General features: G+C 30.2%; 6 protein-coding genes across 8 annotated transcripts in view; 3 read left to right on the plus strand and 3 right to left on the minus strand.

Annotated features, from left to right (window-relative positions):
* The window catches only part of Ppcdc (phosphopantothenoylcysteine decarboxylase), a 1,991-nt gene extending 309 nt beyond the window's left edge, over nucleotides 1-1,682 (minus strand). Inside the window, exons 1-2 of the mRNA XM_035868426.2 lie at nucleotides 1,029-1,682; nucleotides 1-929 (exon numbers count right to left, since the gene is read on the minus strand). The exon at nucleotides 1-929 is cut by the window's left edge and continues 309 nt beyond it. Of these exons, the coding sequence (XP_035724319.1) occupies nucleotides 759-929; nucleotides 1,029-1,454 (597 nt within the window). The 5' untranslated portion in view covers nucleotides 1,455-1,682 and the 3' untranslated portion in view covers nucleotides 1-758. The remainder of the gene's footprint in view (nucleotides 930-1,028) is intronic.
* Nucleotides 1,683-1,798: 116 nt separating this feature from the next.
* Nucleotides 1,799-2,620, minus strand: LOC118442599 (cytochrome c oxidase assembly protein COX19). Its single transcript, XM_085663877.1, has one exon. The coding sequence runs from the start codon at nucleotides 2,476-2,478 to the stop codon at nucleotides 2,224-2,226; it is 255 nt and encodes an 84-aa protein (XP_085520003.1). The 5' UTR covers nucleotides 2,479-2,620; the 3' UTR covers nucleotides 1,799-2,223.
* A 677-nt stretch (nucleotides 2,621-3,297) lies between these two features.
* Nucleotides 3,298-5,808, plus strand: LOC118442593 (tRNA (guanine(10)-N(2))-methyltransferase TRMT11). Its single transcript, XM_035868423.2, has 9 exons — nucleotides 3,298-3,357; nucleotides 3,648-3,710; nucleotides 3,813-4,058; nucleotides 4,169-4,303; nucleotides 4,398-4,661; nucleotides 4,749-4,887; nucleotides 5,001-5,199; nucleotides 5,278-5,404; nucleotides 5,513-5,808. The coding sequence occupies exons 1-9, from the start codon at nucleotides 3,304-3,306 to the stop codon at nucleotides 5,672-5,674; spliced, it is 1,389 nt and encodes a 462-aa protein (XP_035724316.1). The 5' UTR covers nucleotides 3,298-3,303; the 3' UTR covers nucleotides 5,675-5,808.
* LOC118442594 (ER membrane protein complex subunit 2) lies at nucleotides 5,798-8,703 on the minus strand. The gene is made up of 7 exons (XM_035868425.2): nucleotides 8,227-8,703; nucleotides 7,941-8,054; nucleotides 7,693-7,843; nucleotides 7,467-7,610; nucleotides 7,157-7,313; nucleotides 6,948-7,043; nucleotides 5,798-6,852 (listed from the first exon to the last, which is right to left on the minus strand). Exons 1-7 carry the CDS (start codon nucleotides 8,258-8,260, stop codon nucleotides 6,679-6,681), a joined length of 870 nt encoding a protein of 289 aa, XP_035724318.1. The 5' UTR covers nucleotides 8,261-8,703; the 3' UTR covers nucleotides 5,798-6,678.
* Nucleotides 8,704-9,263: 560 nt separating this feature from the next.
* On the plus strand, nucleotides 9,264-16,574 carry LOC118442590 (uncharacterized). The gene is made up of 2 exons (XM_035868419.2): nucleotides 9,264-12,749; nucleotides 12,945-16,574. The coding sequence occupies exons 1-2, from the start codon at nucleotides 10,263-10,265 to the stop codon at nucleotides 14,601-14,603; spliced, it is 4,146 nt and encodes a 1,381-aa protein (XP_035724312.2). The 5' UTR covers nucleotides 9,264-10,262; the 3' UTR covers nucleotides 14,604-16,574.
* A 643-nt stretch (nucleotides 16,575-17,217) lies between these two features.
* On the plus strand, nucleotides 17,218-19,580 carry Cpsf73 (cleavage and polyadenylation specificity factor 73). 3 transcript variants are annotated; one of them, XM_085663845.1, is made up of 2 exons: nucleotides 17,218-18,215; nucleotides 18,321-19,580. In XM_085663845.1, the coding sequence occupies exons 1-2, from the start codon at nucleotides 17,363-17,365 to the stop codon at nucleotides 19,421-19,423; spliced, it is 1,956 nt and encodes a 651-aa protein (XP_085519971.1). In that variant the 5' UTR covers nucleotides 17,218-17,362; the 3' UTR covers nucleotides 19,424-19,580. The 3 variants fall into 3 exon arrangements, with proteins under 3 accessions (XP_085519971.1, XP_085519970.1, XP_085519973.1); XM_085663847.1 differs by having other exon boundaries at nucleotides 17,394-17,528; nucleotides 17,639-19,580; XM_085663844.1 differs by having other exon boundaries at nucleotides 17,218-19,580.
* Nucleotides 19,581-19,582: the final 2 nt, after the last annotated feature.

A 19,582-nucleotide genomic window follows, 5' to 3' on the forward strand; every position in this document is an offset into this window, starting at 1 on the left:
TGCATGTTCATTGAATACTTGCGAGAAAAAAAAAGACATACACCAACCAGTTTTCTATAAAAGAACATGATAATAAGCTATGTGATTTTTTTTCATTATCTTATACATCATTTGACACTTGTTGTAGGGCTTATTACACATTTCCCTGTTCAAATCCATTGAATTGTATTTTAAATATTTATACTTTATAATATTTACTTCTATTATTATTTATCATTTTAAATGATACCATTTTGATTGAGGTTGCATTGATATATGGCAATGATTCAAGTTCACTTTGTTTTAATAGACTAGAAAAAAGATACCTAGGCATCTTTACAAATCTTTTTACAATTGATATTTTATTGTACATTTTTCCATTCAAAAAGAATTTATTTTAATGGAGTATTTATAGTTTGGCAATGTGAACTAAAATCAGAACCTTGTTCCTTTATTCTCTGTAGCCCATAATTCAATGAATTTTTAATATTTCTAAATATTCCAATTGAGAGAAAGAGAGAGAGAGAGAGAGAGAGAGAAAGAGAGAGAGATGGCAGTATGATCTTTGTAAATTCTGAAGTTACGTTTCCGCAAATCTTAAAACACATTAAGCGTAATTGAGCCATAAAATATTTTTGAACTATATCAGAAGATACTGCATCGACTCTCTTGGAACCTTTAAAATCTCAATTTTATTCTTTTAATGTATCCTATGTGCGATCATTCCTTTGATACGTTCCTGAGTAACATCTCCTTCGGTATACAGGTTCAACCTCCTGCTACATGCGCAGATCAGGTGGAGAATACGGATCCCATGGATTGAGTAATCTTAGAGTTGTTTGAACAATCGTATCTACCTCTGCCATTCCACCTATTCCAGTATCACCGCACATAAGAGTTTTAGAAATACATGGTAATTCTCTATAACCCCATGATTTAAGTAATGAAATCTATTAGTGAAGATATAAAATATAATTAATACAAAATAAATTTAACAATTTATTTCCAACATTTATTTTATAATATTAAAAATTAAATTGTAGTTTTACCTGTTGTGCAGTAATTGGATGTTCCCACATCTTTGTATTCATTGCAGGACAAAACAATAAAGGTTTTGAAGGATCCCAAGCACGAGCTACGCAAGTGAGTATATTGTCACATATCCCAGAAGACATTTTACCAAGAGTATTAGCATCTATCGGTGCAATTAAAAATAGATCTGCCCATTTAACCAGATCAATATGTAATACCGGATCACCTCTATCTTGCCATGCAGCCCATTCCACTGTATCCGATAGAACCTGAATTCCTGGTGGTAACTCAGCCTCTTTTAAAAAATGTTTTGCCCTTTCAGTAACGACAACTCTTACTTCCAAATTACTTTTCCATAATTTATCCACTAAAAGAGGCAGTTTAATCGTCGCGACGCTACCAGTGCAACCAATTAATACTCTTTTTCTTGAGGCACTTGCCATTTTGAAAAGAATTTCAGAAAAGCAGTTCGCAAAAGCACGCTCTAATAAGCAATATGAATATATGCTTGATATTCCAAATGAACTTTTACCTTTTGGATCCTATAAACGTGTGTATACAAAGTATACTTTATAGAATAGGCCTTTTAATATATAAGTATAAGTATCACTTATCCTTGAATATCTTTTGTGTATCTTTTTCTCTTCTTTTTTCTTTCTTTAATAAAGTATGGTATATCCTATTTACTTGATATACTTTAAACAATGTCCACAAACTACATTTACATGGTAACAATTGTGTGTATATATATATATATATATTTATATATAAATATATATATATATATATTTATATACTCCTTTTAAAATCTCATTAAAGCTCTAAAGCACTATTGACACTTTCCTTTGAACGGATTCTTCTAAATGCTTCATTTAATCACTTCCAAAGTTCTTCCCTTTCTTATTCTTTTTGTTTTATAAGATTGGCAGTAATATATTCTTCTAAATGTGATGAATCACATGCAACTTAATTCGCACTCTAACTTCTATAGATTTCTAAAACGCATAAACATTAACTGTCTTAAAAAGACATACCAAGAACTTATAGTACAGTCTGAGAACAATATATATTTTATGAACTTTAAACTGGTATTCAATTTGTAACTTTTAACCTGGATTCCTTATGATAAGGGAATATAGTGACATAGATATTACGTAGATGATGATCAATCTTTTCTACGTTTTGTTAATCAAGCAAATATTCGTGAAACTGTTACGTTTTTTTTATTTCATCGGTAAAACCTAATTTCGACCAATCTTCACGCGCCATAAGATTTTTATCCATTCGACAATCGAGATAATCCTTGGCAATATGTCTGCACATTGTATTTTGATTATTATGTTCTAATAGACATCGAAGATAGTCAATCATTACTTGTTTGCAGAAGCCTTCATGATCGAGAGGAAAACTACCCTTTTCGGGTGGCACTGGCTTGAAAGATTTTTGCCCAAACGTATACGAGGACATAATTTAGATCTAATCGCATGGGAAAAAAAAAAAAAATAAGAAAGAGAGAGAAAAGAATTAGAAGAAAGTACAATGAACGAACATAGAGAACTCTAAAATGTCCCACTTAAGATTCACTTAAAACACGAACAACGTAGAAGTCCTTCCAATGATCGTACAATCTTTTATTTAGTTCAATGATAAGCGCCATCTTCTGGATTCATTCGAAACTTCTGCCAGTTAAAATTTTTTTCATTCGACATATTTTAATTAAATTTGACGTTCTGTTTCGAATAAAAAAAAAAAAAAAAAAAAGAAGAAAACAGAAAAGAAACAGAAAAGAATTTTAATTATTAAAAAAAAAAAAAAAACGATAAAAGTAAACTAATGACATTATTTCATTCGTAGCATTGTACGATCGAAAACAATTTGAATTATCGCGCGCTTTTCATATTGAATATAATTCAAAATTCATCTCTCCTACATCATAGAATTTTTTTTATAATTTCATTTTTATATTCAGATAAGAAATTCACTCGATTATAAAACAAAGTGATAATATTAATTTAACCAATTAATTTGTTAATCGAACACCACGTGGCGCTAATAATTAATGACTTCCGTGTCAGTAGGCATTCTAGCATTTTGTCGTAGTTATATCAGTTTATTCTTATAGATAAATGTTGCGTTTTGTTATGTATTTAATATGATATTAGTAAATGTTAATTAAATAGAAATGAATGAGGAATGTATATGAGGAAATCAAAAAAGAAAAAAGAATAATGTACAAAGTAAAGAGGAAATAAATTTCATCGAATTTGTAAAGATTAATAAAATTCATTGACAATGAAGAAATATCTGTTTTGGTTTGCTCATGAACACATTAATTTTCGATTACCTGTGAGTTTATAAGATAAACAATATAACATGAGATATAAAAAAAATTTTAATTAAATTTTATAACTAATATATCTTTTTATAAATACTTTATACGTGTTTATGTACATGTATATGTTTTAAATAATACATGTTATTATCCTAAGAGGTTATGTCGTCTAACTATAAATTATTTTATATTTATATTTATACGCATCGATGTATATTACTTTGATATTACTATTAAATTAAATGTGACGTTTTCTTTTTTCTTTTTTTTTCTTTTTTTTTTTTTTTTTTTTGTTATTTTTTAGGAAATGGAATCTATTTTTTATATGTTCGATATAAAATTACCTTCAATTTCTAATAGAGAACAAGTAAGAGAATCTGACAAATTATTTGATCATTTAGTCCTATATCCAAAAGTAACATTTGTAAATAATTTTATAATTGAATACTAATTGTTGTCTTATTTGTAGCCATATTGGATAGTCGATATATCATCTGAAAAAATTGTACATAAAATAGCTAGTAGGGCAGTATCTCTTCGATTTTGTCTTGAACTTTGGGCAAATGGAAATAATAATGAAGAATTGCACAATAATTTAAAAGCTTATCCCATAGAACAAATTAAATTGTACGCGGATAAAGAGAAATCGTTTAAAATTATTGTGGAAACATTTTGTAAACATTTTTCGCAGGGTGAAAAGATACAGAAAATTGAAGTAAGTAAATTTTTTACAATGGCAAAAGTTTGATCATTAAATTTTATATCTTCATTAATATAATCTACATGTAATATTAATGTATTTCAAAATGTCATGATCAGTAAAAGTCTTTCAGTTATTTACCATTACAAGGACCTGTTAAATTGAAGAATCCAGATACCACCTTATATTACATAGAATTTTATGGCTTAGATCCCAATGAAATTCCAGATAAACCTTATGAATTATTTTTTGGCAGATGGGTAAAATTTCTAATGTTATTGTCACGAATGATTATTTTTTGGATTATAATTAAATATAATTTTTTTTGTCCTTTCTGTTTTTTTTTGTGTTTAGATCGCGGATGGACAAAGAGATTTGATACAAAAATTTTCTTTAAAAAGGAGAAAATTTATAGGTAATACTTCGATGGATCCTCAATTATCATTGATCATGGCAAATCAAGCTCAGATTAAAACAGGAGATATCGTTCTTGATCCATTCGTTGGTACTGGTTCTTTATTAGTTGCCGCTTCTCATTTTGGGGGTTATACATTAGGAACAGATATAGATTTTCTTATGCTTCATGGACGTACGAGACCTACTCGTATAAAACAAAAAGTAAAATCATTATAAAGTCTTTTTTCTTTACTTATAGTATTTCGTATATTCTCTCTTATTGTATTAATAGAATATAAATGATCTTAGATTAGGGAAAAGGATGAAAATGTGGCTGCAAATATGGAACAATATGGAAGAAGTTCTTATTATATTGACGTAATAATATCAGATTTTTCTTATCCTTTATGGAAATCAGATATGTTTATAGATGCTATTATTACCGATCGTAAGTAGAATATTTTACTTTTGTTAAACTGATATGATAAGATTATTTCTTTACAAAGTTCATGATTAATTGCATTACTTTTTCAAGGAGATCTAAAGAGGTTTTTATTGTAGCACCTTATGGTATAAGAGAATCAACTGAACGTATAGGAACAATGAAAGCAAATCCTGTGATCGAAGAACATCAAGTATCAACTCATATTCCTTCAAAAGTTGAATACGGTTTACCACAAATATATAAAGATTTATTAAACTTTGCAGCGAAACACTTGAAGATTACTGGTAGATTAGTATGCTGGTATCCAATATTTAGGTAATTTTAATTATTTCTTAAAGAATACATATAATATAACATATCAATATCAGATATTAATATTTCTTATTTTCACAGAGATCAATATTCTTCAGATCAGTTACCTATACATCCTTGTTTACGATTAATAGCCAATTCAGAGCAGGTTCTTAGTAATTATACAAGTCGTATATTATTAACTTATGAAAAAGTAAAAGAACCACAGGTACATTAATCGTGCCATTCGATGTTTCAGATTTAATGACATTTCAAAGACATTTTTTTATAATAATATAATATTTATGATAGGCATTATAATTAACTTTTTTTTTAGGAGACCGATGACATAAATTCTATATGTTTAACCGATTTCCGAGAAAAGTATTTTGCATTAAGAGAAGAAACGCGGAAAGAAAGAAGAATGAAAAAGGCTACAGAAAGAGCAAAGAAAAAAGAAGATTGGGAAAAAAGTAATGGAGAAAGTATGGAAAGATGACCAGACAATGATTTTTTACCTAATAGATTTTTCAGCTGATATTTTATAGCATCTATGTTGTTATTATCAACATAGTTTAATTATTTTAATTGAAAAGGATAAAATATATTTGTGTACTATACATTGTTAATGTATTGTTTTTTTTTTGTTTTTTTTTTGTTTATTTTTTTACTCGTATTAAAGTATATATTTATTTAAAATCTCCACAACCATACAACTACACTCTTGTTGCACAAATTATTTTTCCAAGAATATTAATGAACAATCTCATGAATAGATAGATGATAGTTTATCAATCATTAATATTCTTGTAGCAACGTGGATGACAACATTAAACCCAACAGATTTTCTTTGCCTATCAACATCTCAATTACGCATTTTTAAGTTATTCTCTTTCAACATTATATTATATTTCACAATTTTTTTTTTCTATTTTCTTTCTTTTTTTTTATTAACGTTCTCGCGAAATAAATAGAGATTGATGACTACGTTAAGGAATACTAGAAGTGATTCACTTCTGTGCACTTTAATGGAAATTATATATATATATATATATACTTTTTTTTTAAATTATAATATAATGTAAGACAATAATTATGTTTAGTGCAAGACAAAATGCTATATGAAATGCTTACTTTCTTTCAGTATCTATAATTTTAGATTTGAATTTGATTTTTCAAATATACTTATCAAAGTACAATAATATGAATCATATATTAATGTGAATCCTGTAAAAGTATAAATTATTTAAAATTATGATACTTTATATATACATATATATATATGAATTATATATATATATATATAAAATTAGTGAACGTTATAAGATATGATCAAAAATGTTTTGTGAATGTTCATGTGCACAGTTATTCGTTATAATTCTGTCTGTCTCTGAAAACAGTATTCTTATAGATAATGCATTTACATATATTACAACATTCAAACAAATTTACAAAATCCTAACTTGATTTGAATATGAACATTGACTAAATGCATTTCAATATCTAAGCTTCAACTTGCAATTGTCCTAGTAATCCTTCTATATTTTTAACTTCTTCTTCTGAGACTTTACTTGAATATTGTTTTTCAATTTGATTGGCAGCCCATTCACTTAATTTTATTGCATCTTTTTTCTTAGATGCTGGACATTTGGATGATGTTGCAATACTGTTTGTTGCCTAAGAAAAATATAAAGGTAAAATAAATTTATTAAAATTTTAAACATTAGCTTTTATATTATTAAAATTTATACCATGGGAAAAAAAGAACTTACTAATAATAGGCCATAAAGTGCTCTAATATTATTTGGATTTAATTTGGCTGCTTGACAGAAATAAGCTTTCGCCAATTCCATATTATCAAAACCTCCCTAAAACCAACAGGAATAATGAAGGAAAAAGAAAAAAAAAAAAGAAAAAAAAAGAAAAAGGGTGATTTTTCTTGTTTTCATATTTTCTATTACAATTATATAATATAATTTACCTGAGAATATTTTATTTCTGCATATCTTTGATAAATTAAATGGCTGTGCGGATTATGTAATATTAATTCTTCCATGCAAAAAGCTGCTTTAGAATATTCATGTTCTTGTAAATACAAATCACATAGTTCATGCCATGCTTCTTGATCGCTCATGAATCTATGTGAGATTAATCATTTATATTCATAATAATTTTAAATACATGGAAAATGTAAATGGATAAAATAAATAAAGATCTAGGCATAAATATATTTTCCAGATACTTCATTGTATACATATTTCAAAAATATTTTTGTATCAAATATTACTTACTTTTTTAAATATTCGGTAAGTTCTTTGATTGCTTCTGATATTTTTCCTTTAGCTTTCAATAAAGCTACACGACGTTTTCTTGGTGCAGCATTAGTTTCATCCTTTTTTATAATAGAATCTAATACTTCTATTGCCTCGTCATACCTTAGATATATTAATATAAAAAATAATATTTACAAATCATTGGACAAATGTTTTTATACGTTCCATAATATAAAATACGTACATTTCCAATGCTTCCAAGTGCATAGCATGATATTTATGAACTCGTAAACTACCAGGAAATTCTATCATTAATATTTTAATACAGTAATCTGCTAATGATAAACGATAGCAGTCTAAGGCAGCCACGCAAACTTGTTCCAATACTAAATATTCTATACAAGATTAAAATTAAATATATAAAATAATATGATTATATGATTGAGAGAATAGATATTTTATATTTATATAACGATTAAATATAATTCTTACTTTCGTTACCAAGTTGATTGACCTTTCCTGCCAAAACGTTTTCCCATAAATTGACAACATCTCTACTTTGTCGTTCTGAGTTCTCTCTCCATGTTCTAAACAAATCTCTAACCTCTATAACATATAAGAAACACAATAACATTACGTTCTACAAAGATACATATTAAATTTTATGAGGTACTTGTATTGTTTGAATTACGAATTAATTAATTACACAAAAAAAAAAAGAAAAAAAAAAGAAACAAATAAACAAAAAGAAAAAAAAACAAAAAAAAAAGAAACTTACCCAACCAAGTTAATTTATCATAACGACCTTCCATAATCAGAAATAAAAGTAATAGGAAATAATAAGTGATATGTTACACGAAAACGTTTACAGTATTGAAGAGGTTATACGATGTTGATTATAAATCTCATTAGCATATTGTCAACTAAGCACGATCAACAATAGTCTCTCTTAATCAAAATCTAAATGGCTGTCGTACGCTATTCGAATGATTCAAAGGACAATATAATTACAATGGAATAATCTAGCCAAGTAAAGAGGCCGAACGATATATTTGATATTGATATTATATCAATTTAATATTTCATATACCCGTAAATCATTTGTATCACACAACAAGCACAACGATATTTTATTTATTAATAGAATGATTATTAACGCAGATTGATCATTTTGATTAATTACAAACTGTACTTTTATGTGTGGAAAAATAATACTGCTTTATTATCACCAATCTAGTAAAAGGGGGGAAAAATCGGTGCTATAGATTTATTTTAGATGCGACACACTACTGAAGTATTTGAAATACAGCGCCCTCGCTTCTTTATGAGAATTAAATATATAATACTTGATCTCATTAAAATAGAGTATACAATTCAAGTATATATCTAGTATTATTTAAAAAAAAAAATGATTGATAAGAATTATAAAGGATATATGAAAGAAAATAGATTCGTATTTGTAGTATAAAATAATAGTAACACGCTAATGAATTCGATCTAAATTTTTTAATTTGAAAAAACGCGCCACTACGATTTGCCAATATGGCCGACGATTACTAATGAAAAATGATTTAACAAGAAATTGCTTCAATTACGTATACGATATATTATAATATGAGAAATAAAATATTATTTTTGATATCAATAATTATAATATTATTTATTATAATATTAATTATATATATATATATTTAAATATAATTAGTTTTTGAAGTGAGGGCGCTGTTAACCAAATAGTTAACATCATTTTCCTGTTCGCCTCTATGCATTCACAATTACCTTTTTGTCGTTGATAATTCCCAACGCCGTACACACGTGGCGATGATAATTGGGATAATATTATTTTTAAACGGGAAAATATAATAGAGAAATATTTTTATTTTTCGTTCGTGTTTTTGTTCATTACATTATTTAATTTGTTTGCATTTTTTCATTTTGTTTTATATTTCGATTAATAAAAAGAATAATGAGATAATAGAGATAAATGGTGTACGGACAATTTAATATGTTTAAGATAAATGATGAGAAGTTAATAAAAATAAGAAGAAATGAAGAATGAAGAATGAGAAGAGAAAAGAAGCAGGGCACCGGATAAATATAAGAACGTTCCTGATTCTTGAAGGCGGTCGACCTGTCGGTACGATAGAAAACAGGTGTTTATAATCGGTAGGTTCCGTCCACCGAGCGAGGCGGCAGGGCTGTGGCTCTTGTGGCAACATACAAGGGGGCGCGCCATGCTCGTGGCAAGACTTCTTGTTGCTCTCATTCCCAGGCGAAATACTGTTCGTCGCTGTTTTCTGTTGTGTTTTTGGGATAGTAGAAGGCGAAAAACATGTCGTTTTGATAATCTTACGTACGATAAAACGGGCCTGAGCGGATTGATCGTGGTGCCCAGGGTCGGCCGGCGCTCCTATACCGTGGCCCCGTGCTACGTGCAGGTGTAATTTAATAAGGAGCGCAGGGGAGGTTGGCGATTTAACAGGGATATCGATTTGTCCGCCGAGTGCTGTGCTGGCTCCATCGCAAGACCCAGAAGCAGGCAGCCATGGACGTCGATATTTTTGGGGCACAGCCTGCCGCAGCACCGTGTTGGGTATGTTGCGTCCGAGCGAGTCCAGAGGCCTGATAGGGCCCGAGAAATGCGACGATTCGCCGGCCGATAACGCGGTGCGAGAGTAGGCAGTAAAAAAGGGGCAAAGACGGCGAGCCGCGGTACGGCGGTACGCTCCTTACCACGAATTTTATTGTCAGGACGGCGTGCCGCGTAGGAATTCAAAGAATTTTTCAGTATCAGGACCGTACCGATAAACCACGATGGATCTTGGCATCGTAGGTAATGCAACGGGTGCATCCGGGGGGGCCGTCGCCTGTCCCGTTTGCACTCTTTATTTGCGCGAGGGTATCAGCCTTCAAAGACACTTGGATACACATCCCAAGGAACAGGTCATAGAGGCCCTCATTAAAGCCAGCTCTACGACCTCTCAACAGACACAACAACTTCCATCGCCAACATCAGTACCTCCTGTTCCTTCCAGCATTCAATCACCACAGAATACACCGCAGCACATCCAACAGACGACTGCACATGTTTCTGCTCAGTCTCCATATCCCATAGGGCCTATATTTGAATGTCCACCGATTGGTACTATGATGCCTCCTCAATTTGCCTCGTTTAGTTATCAACAATTTGTCAATAATGGGACCATGATGATACCACAGTACGCAATGGCTCCGCAGACTAATCAGATGATGCAAATGTTGTATAATCCATATGGTATGTATCAGCAGCAACAGATACCTACTGTTCAAATGATCTCTCCGGTTGCAGCCATTCCTAATACCACAAGGATAAGACCTGTGGTTACTATGGCTGGTGAAACCAATAACAGGACCACCATCACCGTACCTGTAAATAGTTCTGAGCCAAAGCAGATCTTACCTGAGATATTGCCAGAGCCTGAAGTAGAAAATGAACAAGATCTGCCTGACATAAATTTCCCAGCATCCCCCGAAGTAGCTAATGAAAATACTTCTATGCAGCAAGATGGAAATGAAAATAGTAGAATTCAAATAGAACATAGAGGCCAACAGATACAAAATCCAACCATTCAGGATCAAAGTTCTGTGCAGCACGAATACAATAGCATTCCTAGATCTTTAACTATCGCTTGTAACATTGAAAATGAAGATGATGACAATGCCGAAAGTGTATTGCCTGATATAGACGAAAGAGAAACGGCACACATAGTTGCATCGGTTGTCCAATGCAAACCCACACATTATGAAGAACAATCTGAAATACGAAGGTTTGATCAAGAATATAAAAATGATACTAGTAAGCTCAATTTAGAAACGCAAGATGTACTTGGAAATACTATTGCAATAGAAAAGGAAAAATTAGAGGGGGAGAAGTCTTCGGATGAAAAAGATAAGAGTGAAAATGAATCTGTCCCATCTCAAGTTCCTTCAACAGAAATGACAAAAGATACTGCACAACCTGAGGTAGAACAATTGGAACAATTATTAATCACTATTATGGAATCAGAATTTAATAGTGCATCAACGAAGGAGCATGACGTACAGAAGGATGAGGAAGGGAAGGAAAGTATGGAGGAAAGTGCTTCAGTTCATGCGGACGAGGAAATAACTCCGAATATAATAGATGTGATTTCAAACTCTCATAGCAGTGATATCAAGGAATGTAATATAGAAATGGAAATTACGGAAGAACCAAAAATATGTGTAGAAGACAAATCAGACAAAAGTTATATTTTATATCATTACAAGGACAGTTTATCTGCTCCACCCTCGCCAGCAATACGAAAGAAGTCTACTCGAACATATTCAGTTCGTTCAGAATTTGGATCAAACGAAAATCTTAGTGTTTATCCTGTCGGATTTGATGCTACTACATTGCAAGACGAAGAGGACGACGACGAAAAGAACATGACAGAAGATAATTTTGATGAAGCAGACATGGAAATAGAAGCAATACCTAGTCCTCATACACCTTTCATGAAGTATGGTGAAAGTGCAGATGGTGTTAGATCCCATACTCCATTGTCTGCTATTAGTGGTATATCAGTACTAAGAGTTCGAAAAGATTTAAGCAAACCTTGTTCTCCTGCATCTGCACATTCATTTTGTCATATAGATGGTGATAGTTTGAGCCATGATGATGAAAGTAACGATTTAAGAGAAATTACAATGGAAAAAGATCCTATTAGTTGTCCACAAATTGAAGAAGAATTGAAAGTTGATAAATATGAAGAGAATGTATGTGAAAATGTGGAGAAGAAGGGTAATAATTCAAATCATGTGTATCATCAATCTGTAATAACAGAGCATGTTAGCTTATTTCCACCAATTCATTCTCAACAACCTGTTTTAATACAGGATTCTTATCCATTACCAAATAACAAAAATCATAATCTTTTAAATTTATCAGAATCCATCAATCCAACTACAAGCACTGAATCAAAGAATTATCATTGTAGTAAATCAATTATTCAAAAACAGTCAATGGAACTTCTTAATATAAATGAGGATGCTCATGCTGGTCCAATGAATGTTTTTGAGTTTGATGGACTTCAAATTTTAGTTCCTAGTACATTTATAAGTGAATCATCACAAAAAGCAGTGAGTGCAACTAGCCAGCAATCTATGGCAAGTAGCGAGGGAGGTGCAGGTATTGACGAAGAAGTCAAAAGTGTTAATATGCGTGCTGACGAAACTATGCCACCCAGAGGTGAATTATCAGAACAAGAAAGTAATGGCTGTACAGAACAGTCTGCTTGGCAGGTTATTATCCTTTTAAATTTTAATCTTAATATTAATTATTCTCGAATTAATTAATTTTGCCCGATTAATTATTAATTGTAATATATTAATTAATTAAAGTATAATGAAAATTGTCATTCCTCTTATGCATTATGTTTTATTAATTTTTAATACTTTTTATGATATAAAATTAATTGTAATAAATTTTTTTAACAGGTTTATATGGGCCAAGAATCTTCAAGAATGTCAACTTCTTATGATCTAATGGCAAGGGAAAGTTGGGAAGAATCAGAAGGATCAGACAATGAAATTAGTGGTCCATTGTTAGATAGTCGATCTTTAGCTACGCATTTTACATCTAGCTTATTCTTAGATCGTGATAGAAAGACGCCTACAAAAAGGACATTTAAATGTTCACATTGTCCAGAGGTTTTTGACTGTCCTAAAGAACGTAGAGTCCATAGTACAATGGTGCACAAAGAACCTGGACCTAGCGGTAGTAGAGATGCAACAGAACAACCAGAAGTAAAAGATATAAAATTATTAGACGGGCGTATGAATGTGTTTGATGATATTTTTGTACCAGGCTTACATGTGCAACAAATGTATCATCAACAGCCATTGTTACATCAACTCCAACCGCCACAACCAGATTTAGCAAAAATAGAAACCGATCAGAAAGGTGAAAATTTGACAATTCCTTCGACAGTAGAGGTATCTTGTGCATTATGCAATCAACGATTTAATAGTGAAAAAGCTTTACAGTTACATCATAAGAGAATGCATATAGTTGAAGTATCGAAACGTATTCGTGAACAGGCAAAATGCGTAATATGCAACGAAGAATTCCCATCTGTTGTATTGTTTAATGCTCACTTAAAAATACATCCGTTAGAATGTGGACAATGCGGAAAATACTTTTATAGAAAGCAAAATTATAAATTACACATGAAACGTCATTTAGGAATCAAGCCCTTCCCTTGTACACTATGTGATAAGGCATTTTTAACTAAACAAAAATTAGATGAACATACTAATGGACATACAGGTAATGCCCCTGTAAAGTGTAATTTGTGTAATGAAACTTTTCGTAGATATTCAAATTTAACTCAGCACAAGAATAGACATCATCTTAATATTAAAAAGAAATTGAAAGACTATATATGCCAATGTGGAGAGATATTCCATACGAAGAAAAAATTAGCATGGCATAAAGAGACACATGATGAAAAACCTAAAGCATGCACATATTGTAATGAAAGATTTATACATATGGCTAGTCTTACACGTCATATGCGTCGTGCTCACAATAGGAGATTTGTTCCTGATGCTCAAAGAGAAAATGAAAATGTGGAGTGTCCAATATGTAAATGTATTTATTTGCGATCATCCTTAGCCGTTCACATGCGTGTCCATAATGGTGAAAAACCCTATGAATGTCAGGTTTGTTCCAAGGCTTTTAGTACGAAATGGAATTTACAATTGCACAAGTGGACTCATGCAGCACGTAGCACGAAACCATTTAAGTGCAACCAGTGCAGCGCTGCATTTTATCGACACAGTGATTATACAGCTCATATGAATTCTCATCGGAATGTACGTCCATATACGTGTAATTACTGTGGAGCTCAGTTTATACGAAAGTATAACTGTTTAAGACATGTAAAAGAACACGAGGAGAATAAGGCATATACATGTGACGTTTGCAACAAAACTTTTCATAGGTCATATTATCTAAAAGAACATTTAAGAGTGCATTCAGGAGCAAGACCATACACATGTCACATCTGTGGGAAATCAAGTGGTACGAAATCTAATCACAATAAGCATGTAAGAATTCATCATGCCCGAGAACCTGTAAATACTGAAAACTAATGAATCTTAGATTTTCATGAAGTATTATAATTGACGGTATCAACTAGTCTGTGACACTGGGTCTATTTGAATCAAATAGAATAGAAAATAAATATTATAACGAAATATCTTATATTATCGGGAGCTTATATTAATGATTAAAAAAAGAATTATTTAAGAACAAAACAAAAACGAAGAAAAGAAAAAAAACACAAAAAAAAGCCAAAAAAAAAGAGAAACAAAAATAGAAACAATTTATATAATGTAATAAAGCTGATATATATATATATATAAAATATTTTCTAAGTTATAAAATGCATTTTATGAGATTAACTTTTTAATATTATATTTTATAAAATAATATTATTTAATTCGTGAAGTCTTAAAAAATTATTTTATGTGAAATTAATTAATTTTAATTTATCCAAAATTATTTTTATTGTGTGATTTTATCTTATCAAGAATGATTGAAAAGATCCAGTGAATTCAGACTCTAACTATATATAATAGGATAAAGAAGTTTTTTGAAGAAAAATCGACTAATATGTGTCTCAAAGACTCGAGTAGTTCCTTTAATGAAAGGCTACACATGAATCGCGTTTGCCAACTAATAGTTATTACCTATTTCATAAAAAACAATTAACCAATTAATATTACGTAAATATTAAACTCTTTTACGTGTCGATCGTTGTAAGTAATTTTTTTACAATGACTATTTTTCATGAAGTGTGCATGTTGAAGTTCGCACATCGTCAGTGCCCAGTGTAATAAGTGAGACAGCCCGTGTTTATATGCGCTGTTCATTGCGCGAGGGCTTATTAGTTACTATCATTACAGACTATCATACAACATATATGAATCTTAGTTGTTATTCTTCTATATTTATATATTTTGCAACATATAAAGTGATTTTTATTGGTAATTCAAATTCCAAGACTGATCGATGTTGGTTCTCTGTATTGCTCTCCGATACAAATATTAATCATATATGTATAATCACATGTATATTAATATTGCATATCTCAAATTTTTCCCAGTTAAATGTACATTTCAATAATTTCAAGAGAAAATCACTTTTCATATATTAGATGTGCGAAGTATGTAATTTTGATGATTTTAATTATTTGTATGAGAGAGAGTAGAACAGAGTGATGAAATTCAAAGTTGTTTGAATTAATACTATGTATAACATAGTTATTCTCAAATCTATTAATTCAAATTTCTACAGTTAATTGCACTGCCGATCAAATAGTGCATATTGTCATTGTACAATGTTGTAAAAGTGATGTGACAGCAAATTTGGAATTCCAAATTTTATATATTGTATTACTTTATGTTGAATACATATGTATATATATATATTTGAATATACTTTATTTAATAATCATAAATTAATCATGATTACCTTTAAAAGGTTTTAAACGCAAACGTAACTTACGCATAATTAATATAAATGTTATTTATGTTATTAAATTCCTATGCTATTTTTGTTATTTCAATTCTCGCACATGTATTTTTAATGTTATTAAATGTTTACATATATCATTAAATTCAACATGCTTCAATAAGTGATTTTATACTTGTACAGGCAAACTAAAATATTTGTTTAAGCCTTTATGTACAAATATGATATGCAAGTACTTGACAATTTCAGGCGGTGTATAAAACCCACCTGTAACCAACATCGACGTCCAAGTGTGCAATTGTTTAGTTAAATATGTATTCTCAATGAATACTGTGTGTAAATAGTGTAAATATGTATATTACTTCTATTTTATAGTAGGGCCAATTGCATTGGCAATTGAATATCGTATTGATTCATGCTACACATGAACATAAAACTAGACTAATCATTATCGTAAAAATAATAAATCAGCATGTGTATACCTTAATAAAAATGATGTATATTGAGGTACTTTTTTAAATAAGTTTTTTTTTGTTTTTTCATTTTTCATTAATTAATATGTTAGCATCCCATGTTTACATTTGAAAATATAATTCTAAGTTGAAAAGGAAAAGTTAACATTGTTCATAATTTTTCACAGTTAAAACTAGATAATACCATTAGATTTTAAGATAAAATTGATCTCATGTTTCACTATTATATTTTCATGAACGTCTACAATAATGATGCAATAAAGCTAAATATTGATTGTGTAATATAGTTTTGTTTACAAAATAAGCCAAGTGATCATATTTTGAAATAATTCGTTTAAAAGTGAAATTGAACAATTTAATTTAATAAGTTTTATATGGAAAACAATCATATTTATTGTCAAAATATTATCAGATTAATGTTCTTGCAGTGATTTTGTAAATTAGACGTCATTAACCTCTTATGTTTATTATTTTTAAATTATTTGATATTTTGAATAAAATTGATAGAAATATTTGTTTATATATATATATATATATATATATATATATATAAATTGATAATAGATTTGATTAGTTAACAATAATCTATCTGTATGGAGAAAGGAAAGAAATTAAGGTACGTTTTATTACGTATATTTTATACGATTCAATTTGTCTATAAACTACGTCAGATACATTTTAAATTTGCCGCCATTAGGAGTTTATTATTAATCAGGCGCGAACGCTGACTTTGAAATGTCACGTGGTTAGCCGGTAAAGATTTCATATTTCTTTGATCAGACTCTAACGATGCGTCTCGTTACACTTAACCTAAAATGTTTGTATTATCTTAGATAATTATTTTACTCTTTTTTATAATTTATAAGAATATTGAAACGTTTCGTGGGATTAAAAAAAATAAAATGACTACGAAAAGGAAACCTGAAACACAAGTACCAGCAGAAGAAAGTGATTTACTTTCAATTCGACCACTTGGTGCGGGTCAAGAGGTTGGAAGATCATGTATAATGTTGGAATTTAAAGGAAAAAAAATTATGTTGGACTGTGGTATACATCCTGGATTATCTGGTATGGACGCTTTACCATTTGTAGATTTAGTAGAAGCTGATGAAATAGATTTGTTACTGATCTCACATTTTCATTTGGATCATTGCGGTGCCTTACCGTGGTTTCTTCAGAAGACAAGTTTCAAAGGACGTTGTTTCATGACTCATGCAACTAAAGCAATTTATCGTTGGCTTTTATCTGATTATATTAAAGTAAGTAATATTGCAACAGAGCAAATGCTATATACAGAATCAGATTTAGAGACTAGTATGGATAAAATAGAAACAATAAATTTTCATGAGGAAAAAGATGTTTTTGGGATAAAGTTTTGGGCATATAATGCTGGACACGTGTTAGGTGCTGCTATGTTTATGATAGAAATAGCTGGTGTTAAAATTTTATATACTGGAGATTTTAGTCGTCAAGAGGATAGGCATTTAATGGCTGCTGAAATACCAAATATTCATCCAGATGTATTAATAACAGAATCTACGTATGGAACACATATTCATGAGAAGAGAGAAGACAGAGAAGGAAGATTTACAAATTTAGTTCATGAAATTGTTAATCGAGGTGGTAGATGTTTAATACCAGTTTTTGCTTTAGGAAGAGCACAAGAACTTCTTCTTATTTTGGATGAATATTGGAGTCAACATCCTGAATTACATGAAATACCAATTTATTATGCATCTTCTTTGGCAAAAAAATGTATGGCTGTTTATCAAACATACGTAAATGCAATGAATGATAAAATTAGACGGCAGATAGCAATCAATAATCCATTTGTATTTAAACATATTTCAAATTTAAAAGGTATCGATCATTTTGAAGATATTGGACCTTGCGTGGTTATGGCATCTCCAGGTATGATGCAAAGTGGCTTATCAAGAGAATTATTTGAATCTTGGTGTACTGATGCAAAGAATGGTGTTATAATAGCTGGTTACTGCGTAGAGGGTACATTAGCAAAAACTATTTTATCGGAACCAGAAGAAATTACAACTATGTCTGGACAGAAATTGCCATTGAAAATGTCAGTCGATTACATATCATTTTCAGCTCACACTGATTATCAACAAACTTCAGAATTTATACGTATTTTGAAACCACCTCATGTAGTACTTGTACATGGTGAACAGAATGAAATGGGAAGATTAAAAGCTGCTTTACAACGAGAATATGAAGATGATCCAAATACTACAATGGAAATTCATAATCCTAGGAATACAGTTGCTGTAGAGTTATATTTTAGAGGAGAAAAAACTGCTAAAGTTATGGGCACATTAGCCATGGAAACACCAAATCCAGGACAAAAATTATCTGGTGTTTTGGTTAAACGTAATTTTAATTATCATATGTTAGCTCCTTGTGATTTATCAAAATACACAGATATGAGTATGAGTCAAGTTATACAACGGCAAAGTGTCTACTTTTCAGCTTCGTTACCAGTATTAAAACATCTTCTAACGCAAATAGCCGGCAACTTAGAAGTTATAGATGATAAAAAATTAAGGGTTTTTAAAAATATTGATGTGACTATTGATGGAAAGATTGTTATGATGGAATGGATTGCCACACCAGTGAATGATATGTATGCAGACTCTGTTTTAACTGCAATATTGCAAGCTGAGATGATGGAACAACCTCCTAAAATGTTACCTGCACCAACAAAAATGGATAGAATGCATTTTAAAGAATGTCTAATAGAAATGTTACAAGAAATGTTCGGAGAAGATTCAGTTCCGAAAATTTTTAAAGGAGAAAAATTATATGTAACTGTTGATGGTAAAAAGGCACATATAGATTTATTAAACTTAGAAGTTACCAGTAAAGATGACGAAACTTTTCAACAAATAGTACAAACAGCTGTAACAAAGTTACATCAATCATTAGCACCACCTTGTGATACAATATGAGTGATTACATTTTCAAATATTTTTATATGCTTGCACAATACAATATTATGAAATATGATTTATTTCGACTAATATTTTAATATATCAAAAATACATAAAATATAGAAATTACATTTCCATTGATTTACTAATATGACAAGGTATATATTATAATAGTTT

The sequence above is a fragment of the Vespa mandarinia genome, chromosome 24 (genome assembly GCF_050613455.1).
Source record: "Vespa mandarinia isolate Hongniang chromosome 24, ASM5061345v1, whole genome shotgun sequence".
Lineage (NCBI taxonomy): Eukaryota > Metazoa > Arthropoda > Insecta > Hymenoptera > Vespidae > Vespa > Vespa mandarinia.

Coding starts and splice junctions, on each gene's coding strand:
- LOC118442599 (XM_085663877.1), bottom strand. CDS start 2,478: ATGTCCTCGTATACGTTTGGGCAAAAATCTTTCAAGCCAGTGCCACCC.
- LOC118442593 (XM_035868423.2), top strand. CDS start 3,304: ATGAAGAAATATCTGTTTTGGTTTGCTCATGAACACATTAATTTTCGA. Junction 4,059..4,168: donor AAAAGATACAGAAAATTGAA/GTAAGTAAATTT, acceptor GATCAGTAAAAG/TCTTTCAGTTATTTACCATT. Junction 4,304..4,397: donor AATTATTTTTTGGCAGATGG/GTAAAATTTCTA, acceptor TTTTGTGTTTAG/ATCGCGGATGGACAAAGAGA.
- LOC118442594 (XM_035868425.2), bottom strand. CDS start 8,260: ATGGAAGGTCGTTATGATAAATTAACTTGGTTGG. Junction 7,611..7,692: donor CACTTGGAAGCATTGGAAAT/GTACGTATTTTA, acceptor AATATATCTAAG/GTATGACGAGGCAATAGAAG. Junction 7,314..7,466: donor CTTACCGAATATTTAAAAAA/GTAAGTAATATT, acceptor AATCTCACATAG/ATTCATGAGCGATCAAGAAG.
- LOC118442590 (XM_035868419.2), top strand. CDS start 10,263: ATGGATCTTGGCATCGTAGGTAATGCAACGGGTGCATCCGGGGGGGCC. Junction 12,750..12,944: donor CAGAACAGTCTGCTTGGCAG/GTTATTATCCTT, acceptor TTTTTTTAACAG/GTTTATATGGGCCAAGAATC.
- Cpsf73 (XM_085663844.1), top strand. CDS start 17,363: ATGACTACGAAAAGGAAACCTGAAACACAAGTACCAGCAGAAGAAAGT.